This window comes from Pseudorca crassidens, chromosome 2 (assembly GCF_039906515.1).
Source record: "Pseudorca crassidens isolate mPseCra1 chromosome 2, mPseCra1.hap1, whole genome shotgun sequence".
Taxonomy (NCBI): Eukaryota; Metazoa; Chordata; class Mammalia; order Artiodactyla; family Delphinidae; genus Pseudorca; species Pseudorca crassidens.
The window spans coordinates 176,815,487-176,829,748 of record NC_090297.1 but is presented as its reverse complement, the minus strand read 5'-3'; the positions used below and the strand labels follow the sequence as shown (position 1 = coordinate 176,829,748).

At 43.3% G+C, this 14,262-nt stretch overlaps 1 protein-coding gene and 1 long non-coding RNA gene across 2 annotated transcripts in view; one reads left to right on the top strand and one right to left on the bottom strand.

Annotated features, from left to right (window-relative positions):
• Positions 1–2,993: 2,993 nt before the first annotated feature.
• On the bottom strand, positions 2,994–6,334 carry RGS2 (regulator of G protein signaling 2). Its single transcript, XM_067729763.1, has 5 exons — positions 6,175–6,334; positions 5,046–5,147; positions 4,883–4,944; positions 4,135–4,301; positions 2,994–3,854 (listed from the first exon to the last, which is right to left on the bottom strand). Exons 1-5 carry the CDS (start codon positions 6,282–6,284, stop codon positions 3,660–3,662), a joined length of 636 nt encoding a protein of 211 aa, XP_067585864.1. The 5' UTR covers positions 6,285–6,334; the 3' UTR covers positions 2,994–3,659.
• A 130-nt stretch (positions 6,335–6,464) lies between these two features.
• LOC137220133 (uncharacterized) overlaps positions 6,465–14,262 on the top strand; it is a 200,052-nt gene continuing 192,254 nt past the window's right edge. Inside the window, exon 1 of the long non-coding RNA XR_010941490.1 lies at positions 6,465–6,760. This is a non-coding gene — a long non-coding RNA (uncharacterized lncRNA). The remainder of the gene's footprint in view (positions 6,761–14,262) is intronic.

Here is a 14,262-nt window from a genome sequence, read left to right as displayed (position 1 = left end):
GAGAAGCTTTTTGGGGCTGTTATTGTTGCCTCAAGCAATTCCAAGCTACTCCTTGGATCCGATGCCGAAATGTAGACCAAACCTCAACCTTGCCATTGACAAAAACACAGCCTCGTCACTCTGCAACCCCACAAGGTAAGAATCACTGCCAGAAATGATCAAATAATGTGGGCAAACAAACCCTCTACCAAAGACCTGTTTCCTATAAAATTTTGGGCGATCATTTTAAATCACCACGTTGAAACTCATGTATTGCCTCTCTGGGCTCACATGACAGATAATACACAATTCTAATTTTTTCAGTGGGACTGTATGAAATTACATTTTGAAATGCTTCTGAACTTAAAAGATATGGAAAATGAAATATTAGCAAAGTGAGTGGACTGTGGAGTCTAAGTGTACGAACTCCAACAAATGGGAACATTAAGTGATATTTATTTGTGGAGGTACGTGGTTTCTAAACTTAAATCTATTTCAGCTTGTTCTACACGAAAGAACATTGGAAAATACCACCTGAATAAAGTCTGTACTTTTAGCAGCCCTGAAACGGTCAGAACTCTTGCTTCTTGTTACTCTAATCTGGCTTCTCCTTCTATTAAAGGTCAAAAGTTATAGAGAACATGCTTAGTAAGAGGTATTTTTCTTTGCCAAGAAAAAAGCTCTGCAGATATTTTCAGATGTTTGAGGCAATGGGGCTTTTAAAACCTTGTCCTTAGTTCCTTGTGCATTGGTAGATACTTTCGCCAAAATTTAAGAGTTTTTAATATTCATGCATTCATTAGTGCAGCTGGCATTGTGCGCCCATCAAGGCGCTAGGTGTTGGGATCAGGCAGTGAGCAGAAAAAGACACGGAGTCCTTGAACTGTGACATCTGCAATCCAGGGGGAAAAGACAGAATTATTAGTTATCATACAAATTAATGAGAATTCTATTAAGTGTGCTGAATTAGAGAAGCTGGTGCTATGAGAACATCTAAAAGGGGATCTGCCCCAGGTAAGGAGGTCAGGGAAAGCTTCCCTGAGGAAGTGACGATTGCACCGATCTGTGAATGATGAGTAAGAGCTAAAATTGCATTCTATGCAGAGGGCCTATGATGCCCAAAGGTCCTATGGAACCAGCGGGCATGGCACCCACGGGGGAAGAGAAGTAGGTCGGTGAGGCTGGCAGAGAGAGCTGGGGGACACGTGGTGGAGAATGGATGGAGTGGAAGAAGGGGGTCAAGCCCATGCAGGTGTTAGACTATATTAAGGATGATGCCTTTATCCTGATTGTTTGGGAAACCTGTCAGGGGTTTATAAGCAACAGGAGACAAGATCAGGTTTCTGGGTGGAGAGGCTTCCTAGAGTTAAAAAGCAGGGAACACACTGGAGGGGGGAAAAGTGAGTTGAGGGTAGGTGAATTGAGAGTGTTGCGGTTGCCCGGGGAAGATGGTGGTACCTTTGATCAGGGTGGTGACAGAAAGCAGGCTGGAGAGAGACCTGAAGTAAAAATAGGACTTGGTGACAAATTGGATATGTGGCGTGACTCCTGGGTTTCTCTGTTGGCCAAAACCTGTCCAAGTTGAGGCTTGTGCAGACCTGACATATTTATTCTCCAAAGAAATCTCTTTCAGTGACCCTTCAGAATTTTTACTCTATCACTCTTGATGGAGCACCTGTTATGTCTTGTTTTGGCTGCTGGTGACCCAGGAGTAGACTAGTTCAAGTCTCTCATGGAGCTTGTGCCCGTTGGTCCCAGAAAGTGGGGTGAAGGTGAAGTTCAGTGCAAGCACCAGGGAAACAGTTTAAACCAGGGGAGGTCAAGTTTTCTTCTGGCAAATCAGGATAGCGTTCTAAAAAGCGTTTTACACTTCCTAAAGCCCCTTACTACCTCACAGGAACCAGTGGGATAGGCAGGAAGGTGTGAATTAAGGAGCCAGGGCAGATTAGGACTCCCAAGGTCACAAAGGTGTGAGAAGTCAGTACACGGGCTCAGGTTTTCCAAGACGAGTGTTCGCCCTCCTCTTTCATTTCAAAATGAAAACCATCATCAAGAAGGTTGAAAAAGCAGCCTGCTGGAGAAGAGGATGCCTTGTCTAAGTAGCTGGTTTGGAAAATAACAGATTCAAGGCCTCTCTCTCAACTAGGGAAAGAGCACACTTCGAGGTGAAGTCTAAGCCACAAAAGCGTGCTTCTTACCTTCATCGTTAGCTGCAGTAACATAACCAGATTCTTTTTTTTTTAAAAAAATATTCATTTGGCTACACCAGGTCTTAGTTGCGGTGCTCGGGATCGATCTTCATTGCCGCGTGCAGGATCTTTTAGTTGCGGCATGCGGCATCTAGTTCCCTGACCAGGGATCAAACCCTGGCCCCCTACATTGGGAGCGTGAAGTCTTAACCGCTGGACCACCAGGGAAGTCTCCAGATTCTTTATTGGCCAAATGAAGGCTGGCAAATCAGGGAAATTCTGATTTTGTACTGATCCATCACGGAAGTGAACAGTTTCAGGCATGGATCTTGGAAGCTCATGCCGTTACCCTGTGGGGGCACTTGGAACCAAGGGAAGTAAAAAGGCCTGCTTTCCTCTTTATTTGGTTTCTTTCTTCATTTGAGCAGCTTAGTTATGTGAATAATTCTGGTGCTTTGTCTCTTACATCATTTTACTTCTCATATTTAGCTGATCTTTAATACTCACGAAAGGCTTTAAAGCCAATGTTGCCGTATTTTCACTAATAAGTTTGATTTTTACAAGGTTATATTAGAAAGGTTGATCTCAGGGTGGCTCTAAAGATGTGACCTGACCTCCTTTGACCTACGAAAGCATTAGAGATGGGAGTAGATCTTCCCTGCAGCTGTAATTTCTCAGTTCCGAGGATTATCAATCCTCACTAAACAGGCCCATCAACTGACACCTCTTCTTCACCAGAGAGGAGATATTTCACCTTGTATCTGCCATATTCAGTTACCAGAAAAACCCACCCCAACCCACATCTGGACCAAATATTCAATAACATTATTTATCAAAATAAATTTATTAAAAGTATTCAAAGACCACTTCAAAGTTTAGCTGCCATCAGGACAGTTTTGGCACTCGTAATGGACATTGTTGTTTTCTACACAACAGCACTCATTCTGTTACACACACCAATTGACAATTCAAACAGACTGTTTCAGTTTTAAGAGTTACATGAGACAACAGTACTGATGATCTGTAGTCATAGGAACTTCAATACCCTTGCACATAGTAAACATGTGTTACCTAGTACTAAAGAAACTACAGCTAAACCACTGTGTGGTAACAAGGACTGATTTAGGGAAAAATGTACAGCCAGCTCACTAAGGCCACATAACCCCAGACCTATTGATTGTAAATGCTTCTGGACCAATAGTGTTACATAGTTATCTTTCAGTCTCAAGCTCCTGCTTTTCCAGCATGAGACACGCCACGTATAGACCACGCTTTCCCTGTGCTCCATCAGTTACGGAAGCTGACCCAGTACCAGCTTCTCCTAGACGGCTACTGGCTTCCTGATTCACTACCCAACTCTGAATCAATAGTTCTGAGTGATGTTTCCTGAACACCCAGGCTGAATTCAAGGTCAGTCTTTTTTGGCAGGTGACAGCCTTTCCCCTTAGGAAAAAAATGAAATGTCCTCGTTTCTGGGTTCCCTTTTTCATCTCAGGTAGCATGGGGCTCAGTGGTGATCTGTGGCTTTTTACACAAGTCCTGGTAGAATTCTGACTCCAAGAAACGGGGATAAGAGTTGTTCTCCATCAAGCTGTACACCCTTTTCTGGGCAGTTGTAAAGCAGCCACTTGTAGCCTCTTGTATGTTTTGGGCAATCAGAGTTTTGGTTTGAAAGTCTATGTTGATCTGAAATAAAAGATAAAAAGTGGTTTATTCCATATTCAGAGTTAAGAGATTAATCTATTTAATATTTGAAAACAACAACAAAAAAACTATAATGTGTGATTAGCTTCACCGGCCAAGTCACTGGAGAAATGTAATTAACCTCCCTGAAAGTAGAAGTAGGGGAAGAACATTTACCCCACTCCCCTTTTAATTTGAGGTCTCTTCAATTCTTTCCGTTTCACTTTGGTGCTGAGAATGTTTAAAACATGCTAAAACGAGGAACTTTTTTATCTCCCCTTACCTCTTTTGGAGCTTCTTTTTCTATGAAATCAGTATATATTTTCTTTGCTTTTGAGGACAGCTTTTGGGGTGACTTGGTTTTTTTGAAGTCTTCACAGGCCAGCCAGAATTCAATATTTTCTTCACAGAATTCAGATTTTAAAAAAGCCCTGAATGCAGCAAGACCATCTGGGGAGGTGGGGTGGGGTGGGGGGAGAAAGAAAGCATGCATACAGTGAACTGAGTGACCAAATAATCCCTTCTGTTTTTTCCTAGAACTCCCACTCCCCTGGCCCCATATTTTATTATTTCTAAATGATAGCAATTTTCTAGATTTCAGTCAACCTGTAACCCTCAGAATTTAGCTCTTTAAAGACTAAGATACCAGTCAGCAAAACGCTTAAGTTGGCACACTACTACAAAAATATATAAATACTTAGCTTCGCTGTTAATTCAAATATTTATAGGGGAGCCATAAGTTCTCTGGGAATGACGTCTCTTGAAAACACTGTTTGCAATGGATAACCTGACTCAACCTTAACAAAAAGCAACTGCCATTACAGTTTTGGGCTAATTTTTTTCCCACCTTGAGTGAAAAAGCCATGCATTTTCCTGGTTAATCACTGGGAAATAAAGGAGAAGAATACGCCTCATGTCATGGGGATTGTAAAGTAAAATTCCCCTTGAGCAAGCTGCTCTTGCTGTGTGGACACAACGTTTCTAGAGTCTCCTGATACTTGAAATGGATCAAATTCAAGAGGTTAACTTACATTTACTGGCTAGCAGCTCATCAAATGCTTCTGACCACAGCTGGGCTTCCTCGGGAGAAGGCCTGCAAGAGAAGTTCTGCGTATTAGCTCAGGCACGTCAGTCAGAGGTTCCCTTTTCAGCTCAGCAGTGAGTTCATTCGCAAGTACAAGATTTTCAACTTACTTGGTGAAGGTTTGCTGTTTGCTTTTCTTGCTGGTTTTGGGCTTCCCAGGAGAGGAGGAATTTTGCAAGAAGTAGCTCAAACGGCTCTTCCAATCTTTCAATCTTAAAAAAAAGAAAAGAAAAAAAAGGATATTCACTTAGTGGCAACACTTGAAATCGCCAATGCAGCTGAAGGCATTTTTACCAAATAAAGTTGCCCCCTGTGGCTACAGACAAACCAAATAAGACAAAACAACTCTTCCTGTCAGTCTTACACCTTTAACATTTAAACCCAGCACCTATATACTAAACACACTCGTTTCATCCACTCATCTGAACATAATTACTAGTTTTAAAACTAAGGGTAGAACTACCTACAATTATAGGGTATTTTTATGACTCTAGTCTGCATAGTTCAAAAAGCAGATGTTATTTCTGGCCCACAGAAGGCAGCAGTTTGTCTGCAACGTTAATTACAATTCTGAGACATTTCACACTTGATGAAACCCACAGTGGAACTGCCCTGAACCAGCCTGTGCTCACTTCCCTTCTACCCTTCGAGCTGGAGGCTCTGGACCACCCTAGAAGCTGTGCATAATGAATGTATGTGTGTGAGATGGCCCGTCCTCCTCCCCCAACTACAACACTCATTTTAAGAAGATGATGCAGAACAATTATTTGTTCCACAGTCCTGAGTGGGTGAGATCTGCTGTTCAATTAAAAAAAAGAAAATATTTTAAAAGAATATATTCGGAATCAGCAAAAAATATCTACATCGCAGCAGCCGTGTAAAGCTGATCAAAATTTACAATGCAACGTACGAATGCCGGGGACGCGCTTCGGCCGCAGGATTCCCTGAAGTCATTTTCGATGCAGGGGGGACAAAAAGCCAACCAGCATCTACCACCGCCTCTGCATCAATAATTTTCTGCAGTTTCTAAACTCTACCCGAGAGTCCTTCGCTCACGTCACAAAATAAATACCCACACAGGTTTAAACCTTACTTAACAAATTAACCTTTTCCACATTTTTTTTTTCCTGCAGAGGTGCACGGTACCCAGTTCCAGGCGCAAATGTACCGCGTTTGCAGCCGCCCAGGACAGCTGGGTCTGCAGGAGTGGCGCGGGGGAGAGAAGAAAGCCTTACTCACAGGGTTCGCTTCATCTTCTCCCGCTTCTCCTCGCTCTTGGGGCCGGTGCCTGCGCTCTTGTCCATGGGTCCGCAGTCGTGCTGGACAGTCAGGAACATAGCACTAGGCATTATCGTTTTCTGACTGAGGCTACTGCTCCGGGTGGCGGGGCGGGCGGCGCCGTATTTATAAAAGAAGGAGACGCGGGGGCGGGGCCTGACGATGCCCCTCCCGCCTCCAGCGGACGCCGATTGGCCAGCTGCAGCCGGGCACGGGGGCGAGGTCAGCGCCCGTCTGCGCAGTCACGGCTGCCAGCGAAAGGTCTGGAAGCGAGGGAGCTGGTGACGTTTGCGGCCCTGGCGTCGTGCGCAGTCGGGCCAAACGCGGCGACAGGCTCGGGCCGGTGTGGGAGCTGAGAAGTTTCCCGCCGAGTGGTCGCCAGACACCTTTGCCGAGTTGTGGCGGCCGGGCGGGGTCGCAGGGCCGTGGAGGCAGGGAGCCAGGTCGGCCGCAGGCCCGGCTGGGGCGCTCGCCCTCCCCGTCCTTTTCTCCATCCCCTCCCCTTCCCCACGCTCTGACCCCAAAGCGAGCGACGATTGCCCAGCAGGTAAAGGTTGCTTGCTGGGATCCCGAACGCAATTACCTTATTTTGAATTAGGATGTGTTTCCCCCTTTTTGGAGCGCACGCCCTCTCCCCACGCCTCCTTTCTTGGTATGCAAACTGAGGCCGTGGGGAGACCCTCATCCGTTCCTCTTTGCGACTCCGTTTAATTTGGGGAAGGAAACCGTGAATGGGAGGAAAGGTGACGGTCCAGAGGCAGGTGGTGTGAGTGACTTTGCGTTCTGCCTGGGCGTCTCGTAGCACGTTTGGGGATGAACGTTAGTCAGGGAAGGGACAGGAGAAAGTGCTTTCACTGGGTGTGCAGTTTTGATCACCAGCAGGCACGTGGCTGGGTCTGTCCGTGGGGTTGTAGACTGTCCCTCAGGAGTCCTTGGCTGCCTGTCCTTCCAGAACAGAAAGAGAAATCACAGACCTCCTTACGATGAGATAGAGGGAAACACCAAGACCTCGCAGCTGTCATACACCCGAATCAGTGTAAGAGTGCAAGGATGCAAGATTTTCTCCTGAGTCATTCTTAGTTGCCTTAGAATTTACCAGAACATTTAATTGGCAAAAAGGAGAGGTGGCGGTGGAGGGAGGGAGAAGTTAACAGCTTGCTTGAATAAGCTTAGTCTATGAAGTCTTCAAAAATCATCTTGCTGTAGCACGAGTTAAACGGTTTGATTGGTAAGAACAAGTAGATAATCTCAACTCCAAAATGATTTGATATCAGATAACATGATTAGAACCGTACGGTGGAATATTCTAGTGGTTTTCCCTCAAGCGTCTAAGTAGACAGCGAGATTAACAGCAAGGTATTAGACTGCAAATATTCTCTCTGCTTTGCATTAGAACTGTTAAAAGAAAATGGGGACTAGTTTACCATATTCTTATGATGAGCTGCCAGTAGTTGGAGCTCCCAGTTTGACTTGGAGAGTAAAACCTGCAATTATTACTAAAGAGGACAGCCATGTACTCACTTATGGAAAGGAAAATCATTTAGATTTCAGTAATAAATACTTGAAAGCATGTTTGTGAAATGTAAGAATATAATTTTTCTCAAGCCTATGCACTTCATCTCTGAAAGAACTTTGCATATTTCCTACAGCTATTTTCACTTTCTGATGATTCAGTACTTATTTATTAACTATGTGTAATATGCAGACACTAGCTTTTTCTTGCTAATTTAAACCTCAATATGTTTTTCACTTAGAACCTTGGATGGTAGAATTCACTCATAGTGGAAAAGACAGGAGTTCTGACTCAGAGGCAGCAAGGAGAGAGAGCTGGGCTTGTGTCAGGATACGTAGTTAGAGTCTCAGCTTCACCAGTAAATGCTAAGTAACTGCTGGGGCAGTCGCATCCCACCTCCCTGAGCACCAGTTTCTCATCTCTATTAAGAGTAATGAATGTGTTTTTCTTGCCAGCCTCACTGTATATTATGGGAATCTTTCGTGAAAGGCCTTTGCAAATTTTAAAGTACTATACAAAAGTTTGTTTTTTCTTTAAAATTTGCATGTGCGTGGAAGAAGGAAATATCTGGAAGCATAGCTATTCAAGGTAGAAAAATCATTAAAGGATTAATTCAGGGTTTATTAGGTTATAAATGTGTAAGTACGAGTAAAATTCAAGATAACGTCACAGCTTTGTGGAGTATCAAGCTCGTAACAGATACTTTATAAATGTTCCCTGGGTAAAAAACAAATAAGAAAATAAGTAAACTGTTTGGGATTTGAACTTTTTCAGAGATCTTCAAGCCAGAAAAGTTTAATCATCTCAATACATTCACGACAGTGAATGTATGTCGTGAATGTATATGTATATCCATGTAAGTAGCTGGTTTAAATATAGACTATTCCAGATGTTTCTTGTAAGTTTTTAATATAACTATTGGCTTTTTTTGCAAACCATTTCCGAATGACAGCTGAAGGTAAGGCAGGCAGACGTACATTTAAAGCGAAAACTGCAGTGTTGACTTCCCTTTTTTGCTGTTGTTGGGAGTAGCTTTTAGGTAAATGGGATTGCTTAATATGAAGATGACACATGCTTTCCATTCTGCGTTGGAGGCAGAAACAATGCAGTAGGATGTAAATACTGCACAGCAAAACCTCAGTTGAGAGTGGCTTGATGAACTACACATACATTTCCCATGTTGAGTCTACCGTGCCCTCTACTGGAGAGGCTGTCTGCTGAGCGCGTTAGTGGTGGAAGCTTGCAGGGTGGTCCTTGAACTTTTTGTATCTAAAAAAATTTGAGTTACAGAAGAAGGCAAACAAAAAATACAAGTTTTTAGTAACACCAAAAGGAGATTACCGAAAGCAAAAGTGTCCCCTGCCATACTTCTCTCTTCCGCACCCGCTGTATGCTATTTATTAATAAGAACTATTATTATCTGAAAATATTTATACATAATAACTTTCATACTTGTGCTTTAGGAAACAGGATATATGCTTTAAAAGAAAAGGGTCATTCTGTGTATTACTCTGTGTTTTACTTTTTTGGTCAGTAAGATATCTTAGTTCCTAAATTTGTAAAAGCTGTAAACCTGTTGGCTTACCTCATGAAATCTTAAATTGGTGAGAAGTTTAAAAAAAGGAAAAAAAATTAGGAAATTAAGTGCCCTGTGTCAAACGGTGTGATGAGTAATTGGAAATAATGAAAACTTTTAGTATTCATGTTGTTGAGTGTATTTGAGGAAGTGTGACACCTGTCTTCTCATTTTGTTTGTCTTTTTTGTCCTTTTTTTCTTTTTGGTCTTATTCTCATTTAACTTTAATTGGTGGAATATTCTTTTAACAGATGGAACATATGACCCCACAATGAATGAATTTATGATCCCACAGGATTATGTACTCTACTCTTCACTCCTAATATGGTCTGAGATTTAAAATTCATAATTGCTCTTTTTCGTAGAAGGTAATTTTCGTAACTCGGAGTTGTTAAGAGAGAAAGTGTTTTTGTCAGGAATGAATCAGAGTTTCAACCAAATACTTGACATGTATTATAGAGGAGTTAACGATTTTACTAGTCCTTGTATTGGTAATTTCAGTAAGAGCACTTCCATGGCTCTGCCTTAAATTCACCCATCGTATGAAGTATGTCATACTTCAGATGCAGGCAGGGCCTACTTAAATTTAATAATTCCCTCTTAAATTTAATAATTCCCTCTTACTAAGTAAAGCACCTGGATTCTCTTTGGAAACTGACAACAGGAGGATTACAGATTTTTTTTTTCTTCCCGAATAAAAATCCTAATGTATATTGAAATACCTCTAGTAGGTTCCTGTAGTTAAAGAACACTTAGTATGAAGTCTAGGTTTGGGGGACCGTTTCCAGTATCTGCCTCTTGCCGCTCTCTTCTGTGACAGTGGGCCACATGGAATCTCAGGGGAGAGTAGGCGATTAGAAACACTTTCTGATGAAATAAGTTACATAGATGGCATATTGCCTTATTAACTGCAGTAAAACTAGGGGTTTCTTTCCTGGCATTTGTTCTCCTGGGATTTTAATTTCTGTGCACAGAATTTTGTCAAATCATGAAAATGTCAAGTGTCTATTGATTACTGTTTTGAAATCTTGGGATATTGGCATCATAATATACAAGATTTCAAAGGTCTATATGATATCAATTGCAGAGAATCTTTTTTTTAAGTGTGAAGAAAGGCTTCTTTTCATCTAGTAAATAAGGAATCCATTTGTACTGGTATTTCCAGCTTGCTGACTCTTCTTATGTAGGGAGTATTAATTCATTTTAGACACTGGCTTTCAAAGGTCTTTGATCCATGGACTACTTTGCAAGAACCTAAAACCTCGTGGATTTTCTCTCCCAAACACATTTTTTTAAACCAACAAAAATTCCCAGATCTTAACCGAATTAACTGATAAAAGAGCAATGCTTTCAAGGAGATACCAGTAGGCCCTGACCCAACTGCCTCGTTATAAATGTTCAAGTCCTCAATGCTGAGCTCACGTCCACAGCTTCAAAAGACACAGTACTTTTGCCTTTATTTTCATAAATTATCCTTAGCAGAGCAGGATGTTTGGAGGTTTTGTCCATAATTGGGATATTTGCCTTTAGTTCCCAGTTCCTGGCATTATTTTAGTTATGAGCCCAGGCAAATTGCTTAGCCTTCTTGTGCCTAGGCTTCATAGCTTGAGGGTGGAAGTAATTATAGCAGCCTTCCTTTGCGAGGAAGTGAAAAGAAGACATTGCGGGGACTGCATGAGTGTCTGGGTTGATGATAGCTCATAGTGCCCAGACCCGGTGTTCAGCAGAACTTTGTAGTGGGACTAGTTTCTTCCAGATGTCTCTTTTTCCCATTTTGTTGTTGCTTTCCTAGCACCCACTATTTGCTGCTACTCTTAGGGTGGCAGGTCTTCCATTCAGGTGGAAGGGTTGAATCAGAAGGCCCTGAGTATCTACCAGTCCGAGGAGTACCAGGGCAAGTTCTGGCTTGCTTCAGTGTAGGACACACTGTGTTAAGGATGGGGGTGGCCAGTGGAGGGCTCTTCTGTCTGTGGTCCTGTCCCTGGGAGGATGCATCTGCTCTCCACCAGGCTCTAGGCCCTGGACTCTGTGCCATCACTGCCTGCTGCCACTGCTTTCTGGGTGTCTGTTCATCCATGGGGTTCCCTGGTGCTCCCTTTTTGCTCTTCCAAATGCTCCATTGGGAACATCAGGGATGTAAGGTTACTTTTGGAAATGTTGTAAGTTCTTCCTGAAAAATGTTTTGGAAATGTCTAGCTCTTCACATGCTGACATTTCCATCTACTGATATTTTGAAAGAATTCTCCGCTATCTTCACTAGGTGAATTCTCTCTACATTAGATATTTGGTGAAAATTCATTTATTTTTCTCAGCGCAGTATAGGAAGGATGTTAAGTTGCCTCTGGTGGTTCTCCCTGTTCCTCTCTAAGTACATTCCCCTCTCCCCCCTACCGTCCCCCTTTCTGATCATAGCAAAGCTTATTTGGAGACTTACAGACTTTCAGTGCTTCAGTTATTTTATCTCTTTCAGCTAATGCAGTGTACATTTGGTTTCACATTCTTCAGGAGTTTTTAAATAAATTTTAAAATAAACCTAGTGAAGGTGAGCATAGTCACCTGGCCTAGCCAAGCCTAGATCAGCCGTGTTTAACCCAGCAACATGAGTCAGTTTCATCAAAACTGCTTTGAATTCATCTTATTAGAAGTCTTCATTTTCTGATATGTTTGTTTATATCTAGTTTCAAGGTTCTGCATCCATGTTGCCTTCTTCATGAACTGCAGACTGATCTCTCATCTTGAGTAATAATCTTTCTTAATCATTTAGAACTTGTTCCAGATGCAGTAGAATTTTAGGTTTATTTATTTATTTATTGGCTGTGTTGGGTCTTCGTTGCTGTGTGCGGGCTTTCTCTAGTTGCGGGGAGCGGGGGCTACTCTGCGTTGCAGCGCGAGGGCTTCTTATTGCGGTGGCTTCTCGTTGCAGAGCATGGGCTCTAGGCACTCGGGCTTCAGTAGTTGTGGCTTGCGGGCTCAGTAGTTGTGGCTCGCGGGCTCTAGAGCGCAGGCTCAGTAGTTGTGGTGCACGGGCTTAGTTGATCCGCGGCATGTGGGGTGTTCCAGGACCAGGGCTCGAACCTGTGTCCCATGCATTGGCAGGTGGATTCTTAACCACTGAGCCACAAGGGAAGCCCCCTAGGTTTTTTTTTTTTTTTCTGATTAATAAGTTTGCTCACTCTTCCTGTCCATTCTTTAGCTTCTTGTGAAAGCAGTTATATACTTCCCCGAAGATGGGAATTGTCATCTGAAGCATCTTTTTAGTGCTGTCTGAAGTTGTTCTTTGATTTTCTGGTGCACTTTAAAGGCTGTTTTGCTTGTAGTTACTTATATTGCATGGGTTTCGATGAATTTTTCAAAGACTGCATATTTCTTGAATGTCAACTTGTTCTAAGTGCTTAGATATCTTTTTGCTAAGTTCTTTTGTAAAGGTCTGTATTTTAAGCCTAAGCAAGGAGTTGGAGATTCCACCTCCTTATTATTGGCCTCCAGTTTTTCTATTGCTGATAGTTTGTTCTTGAGTCTGGCCTCCATTAAAGTTGGTTCACGTCCTTCAAATTCCTTTTTTCTTTTTTTTTTTTGCGGTACGCGGGCCTCTCACTGTCGTGGCCTCTCCCGTTGCGGAGCACAGGCTCTGGACGCGCAGGCTCAGCGGCCATGGCTGACGGGCCCAGCCGCTTTGTGGCATGTGGGATCCTCCCGGACCGGGGCACGAACCCGCATCCCCTGCATCTCCAGGCGGACTCTCAACCACTACTCCACCAGGGAAGCCCCAAATTCTTTTTGAATTAGGTTAAACTTGACAAAATTTTGATGTCTTTTCTCCAGAAGGGCAGGAACTTCAGTAGCTAGTTCTCTGTCTTTATTTGCGTAAGGTAGGCTTTAATTATTAAAAATCTGACTGACTATAAATAACACCATCTCCCACAGTAATCCATGGGCTCTAGGTCTAGTTTAATGTTCCCTAGCAGGGCAGACACTGGCTGGTACAGCATGTCCAGAACCAGGGCAGCACAGAGCATCGTGGCCATGAGCAGACCCCCTAGGCTATTCTGAGCCAATGCAGGTTACCAGGACTCTGATGGCCGCACAGAGTGTAGACAACACCTGCAAGCGTGTGCCCGGAACCAGTCCTGTGTCTGGTAACTAGGGTAGACCTCAATGCAGGGGAAGTAGAGGGGACAAGTACAATAAATTATTGGCTAATACTTCTTTTTCTCTTGACTACCTTTTTATTCTGTGGCCCTGGATGTCTTCCGTTGCCCAAACAGGCCACAGAAGACTTCCTGCTCTCAGAGCCCCTCCACGTCAGGATGGCCTTGAGCATATGTGGGAAAGGATGGGGGACAGATTATGGAGGACACTAGAGAGGCTTCAACTTCACCAATTTCACCTTTGAAAAATAAGAAATAAATAATTGGAATTTTAAAAAGTTTTCACTCCTCAAGAATGTGCAGTCCAACTGTGACCAGAGAAAACATGATGTTTTCAAACTCTTGCAGGTGGTAAAACGTTTGATGATACAGAAGCCCTTCAGGGTGCTTCTGTTCAGAATGATCATCTCTGGAGGTATTAGATGTTGGATGCAGCTTTTCCTCCCAGAAGTTGACCCTTAGGCTGTGAGACATCCAAGCTTTGTCTGGCTCACTTAACAGCTCAGTCTTTTTGGCGATGAGCCTGCAGGTTGGCTGGGAGTTCACTGGCTTTGCCTGGGCTGGGCATTTCACCTGCCCTGGCTGGGCTCACTTATACGGCTTGGAGTAGGCTAGAGATTGGTCAGTCAGGCTCGGCGAGGCTGGGTGGCTCTGCAGGTCTTGGCTGGATTTCTCCTGTGTCTTGAGCTCAGCGGATACAGGCTGGTATTGCTCAGTGCCTGGCTCTGCCCCTTGAATCTCTCATCCTTGTCTTGTAATCTGTGGTAAAACCTGGTCTGTCATTCCCATGGTAATGGCAGAGCACAAAACAG

What these genes read in the sequence shown, in the direction of transcription:
- RGS2 (XM_067729763.1), bottom strand. Translation starts at nt 6,284, where the DNA reads ATGCCTAGTGCTATGTTCCTGACTGTCCAGCACGACTGCGGACCCATG. An exon ending in GAGAAGATGAAGCGAACCCT is followed by an intron (nt 5,148 to 6,174) that starts GTGAGTAAGGCT and finishes CTTTTTTTTAAG; the next exon opens with ATTGAAAGATTGGAAGAGCC. An exon ending in TGAGCTGCTAGCCAGTAAAT is followed by an intron (nt 4,302 to 4,882) that starts GTAAGTTAACCT and finishes CCACCTCCCCAG; the next exon opens with ATGGTCTTGCTGCATTCAGG.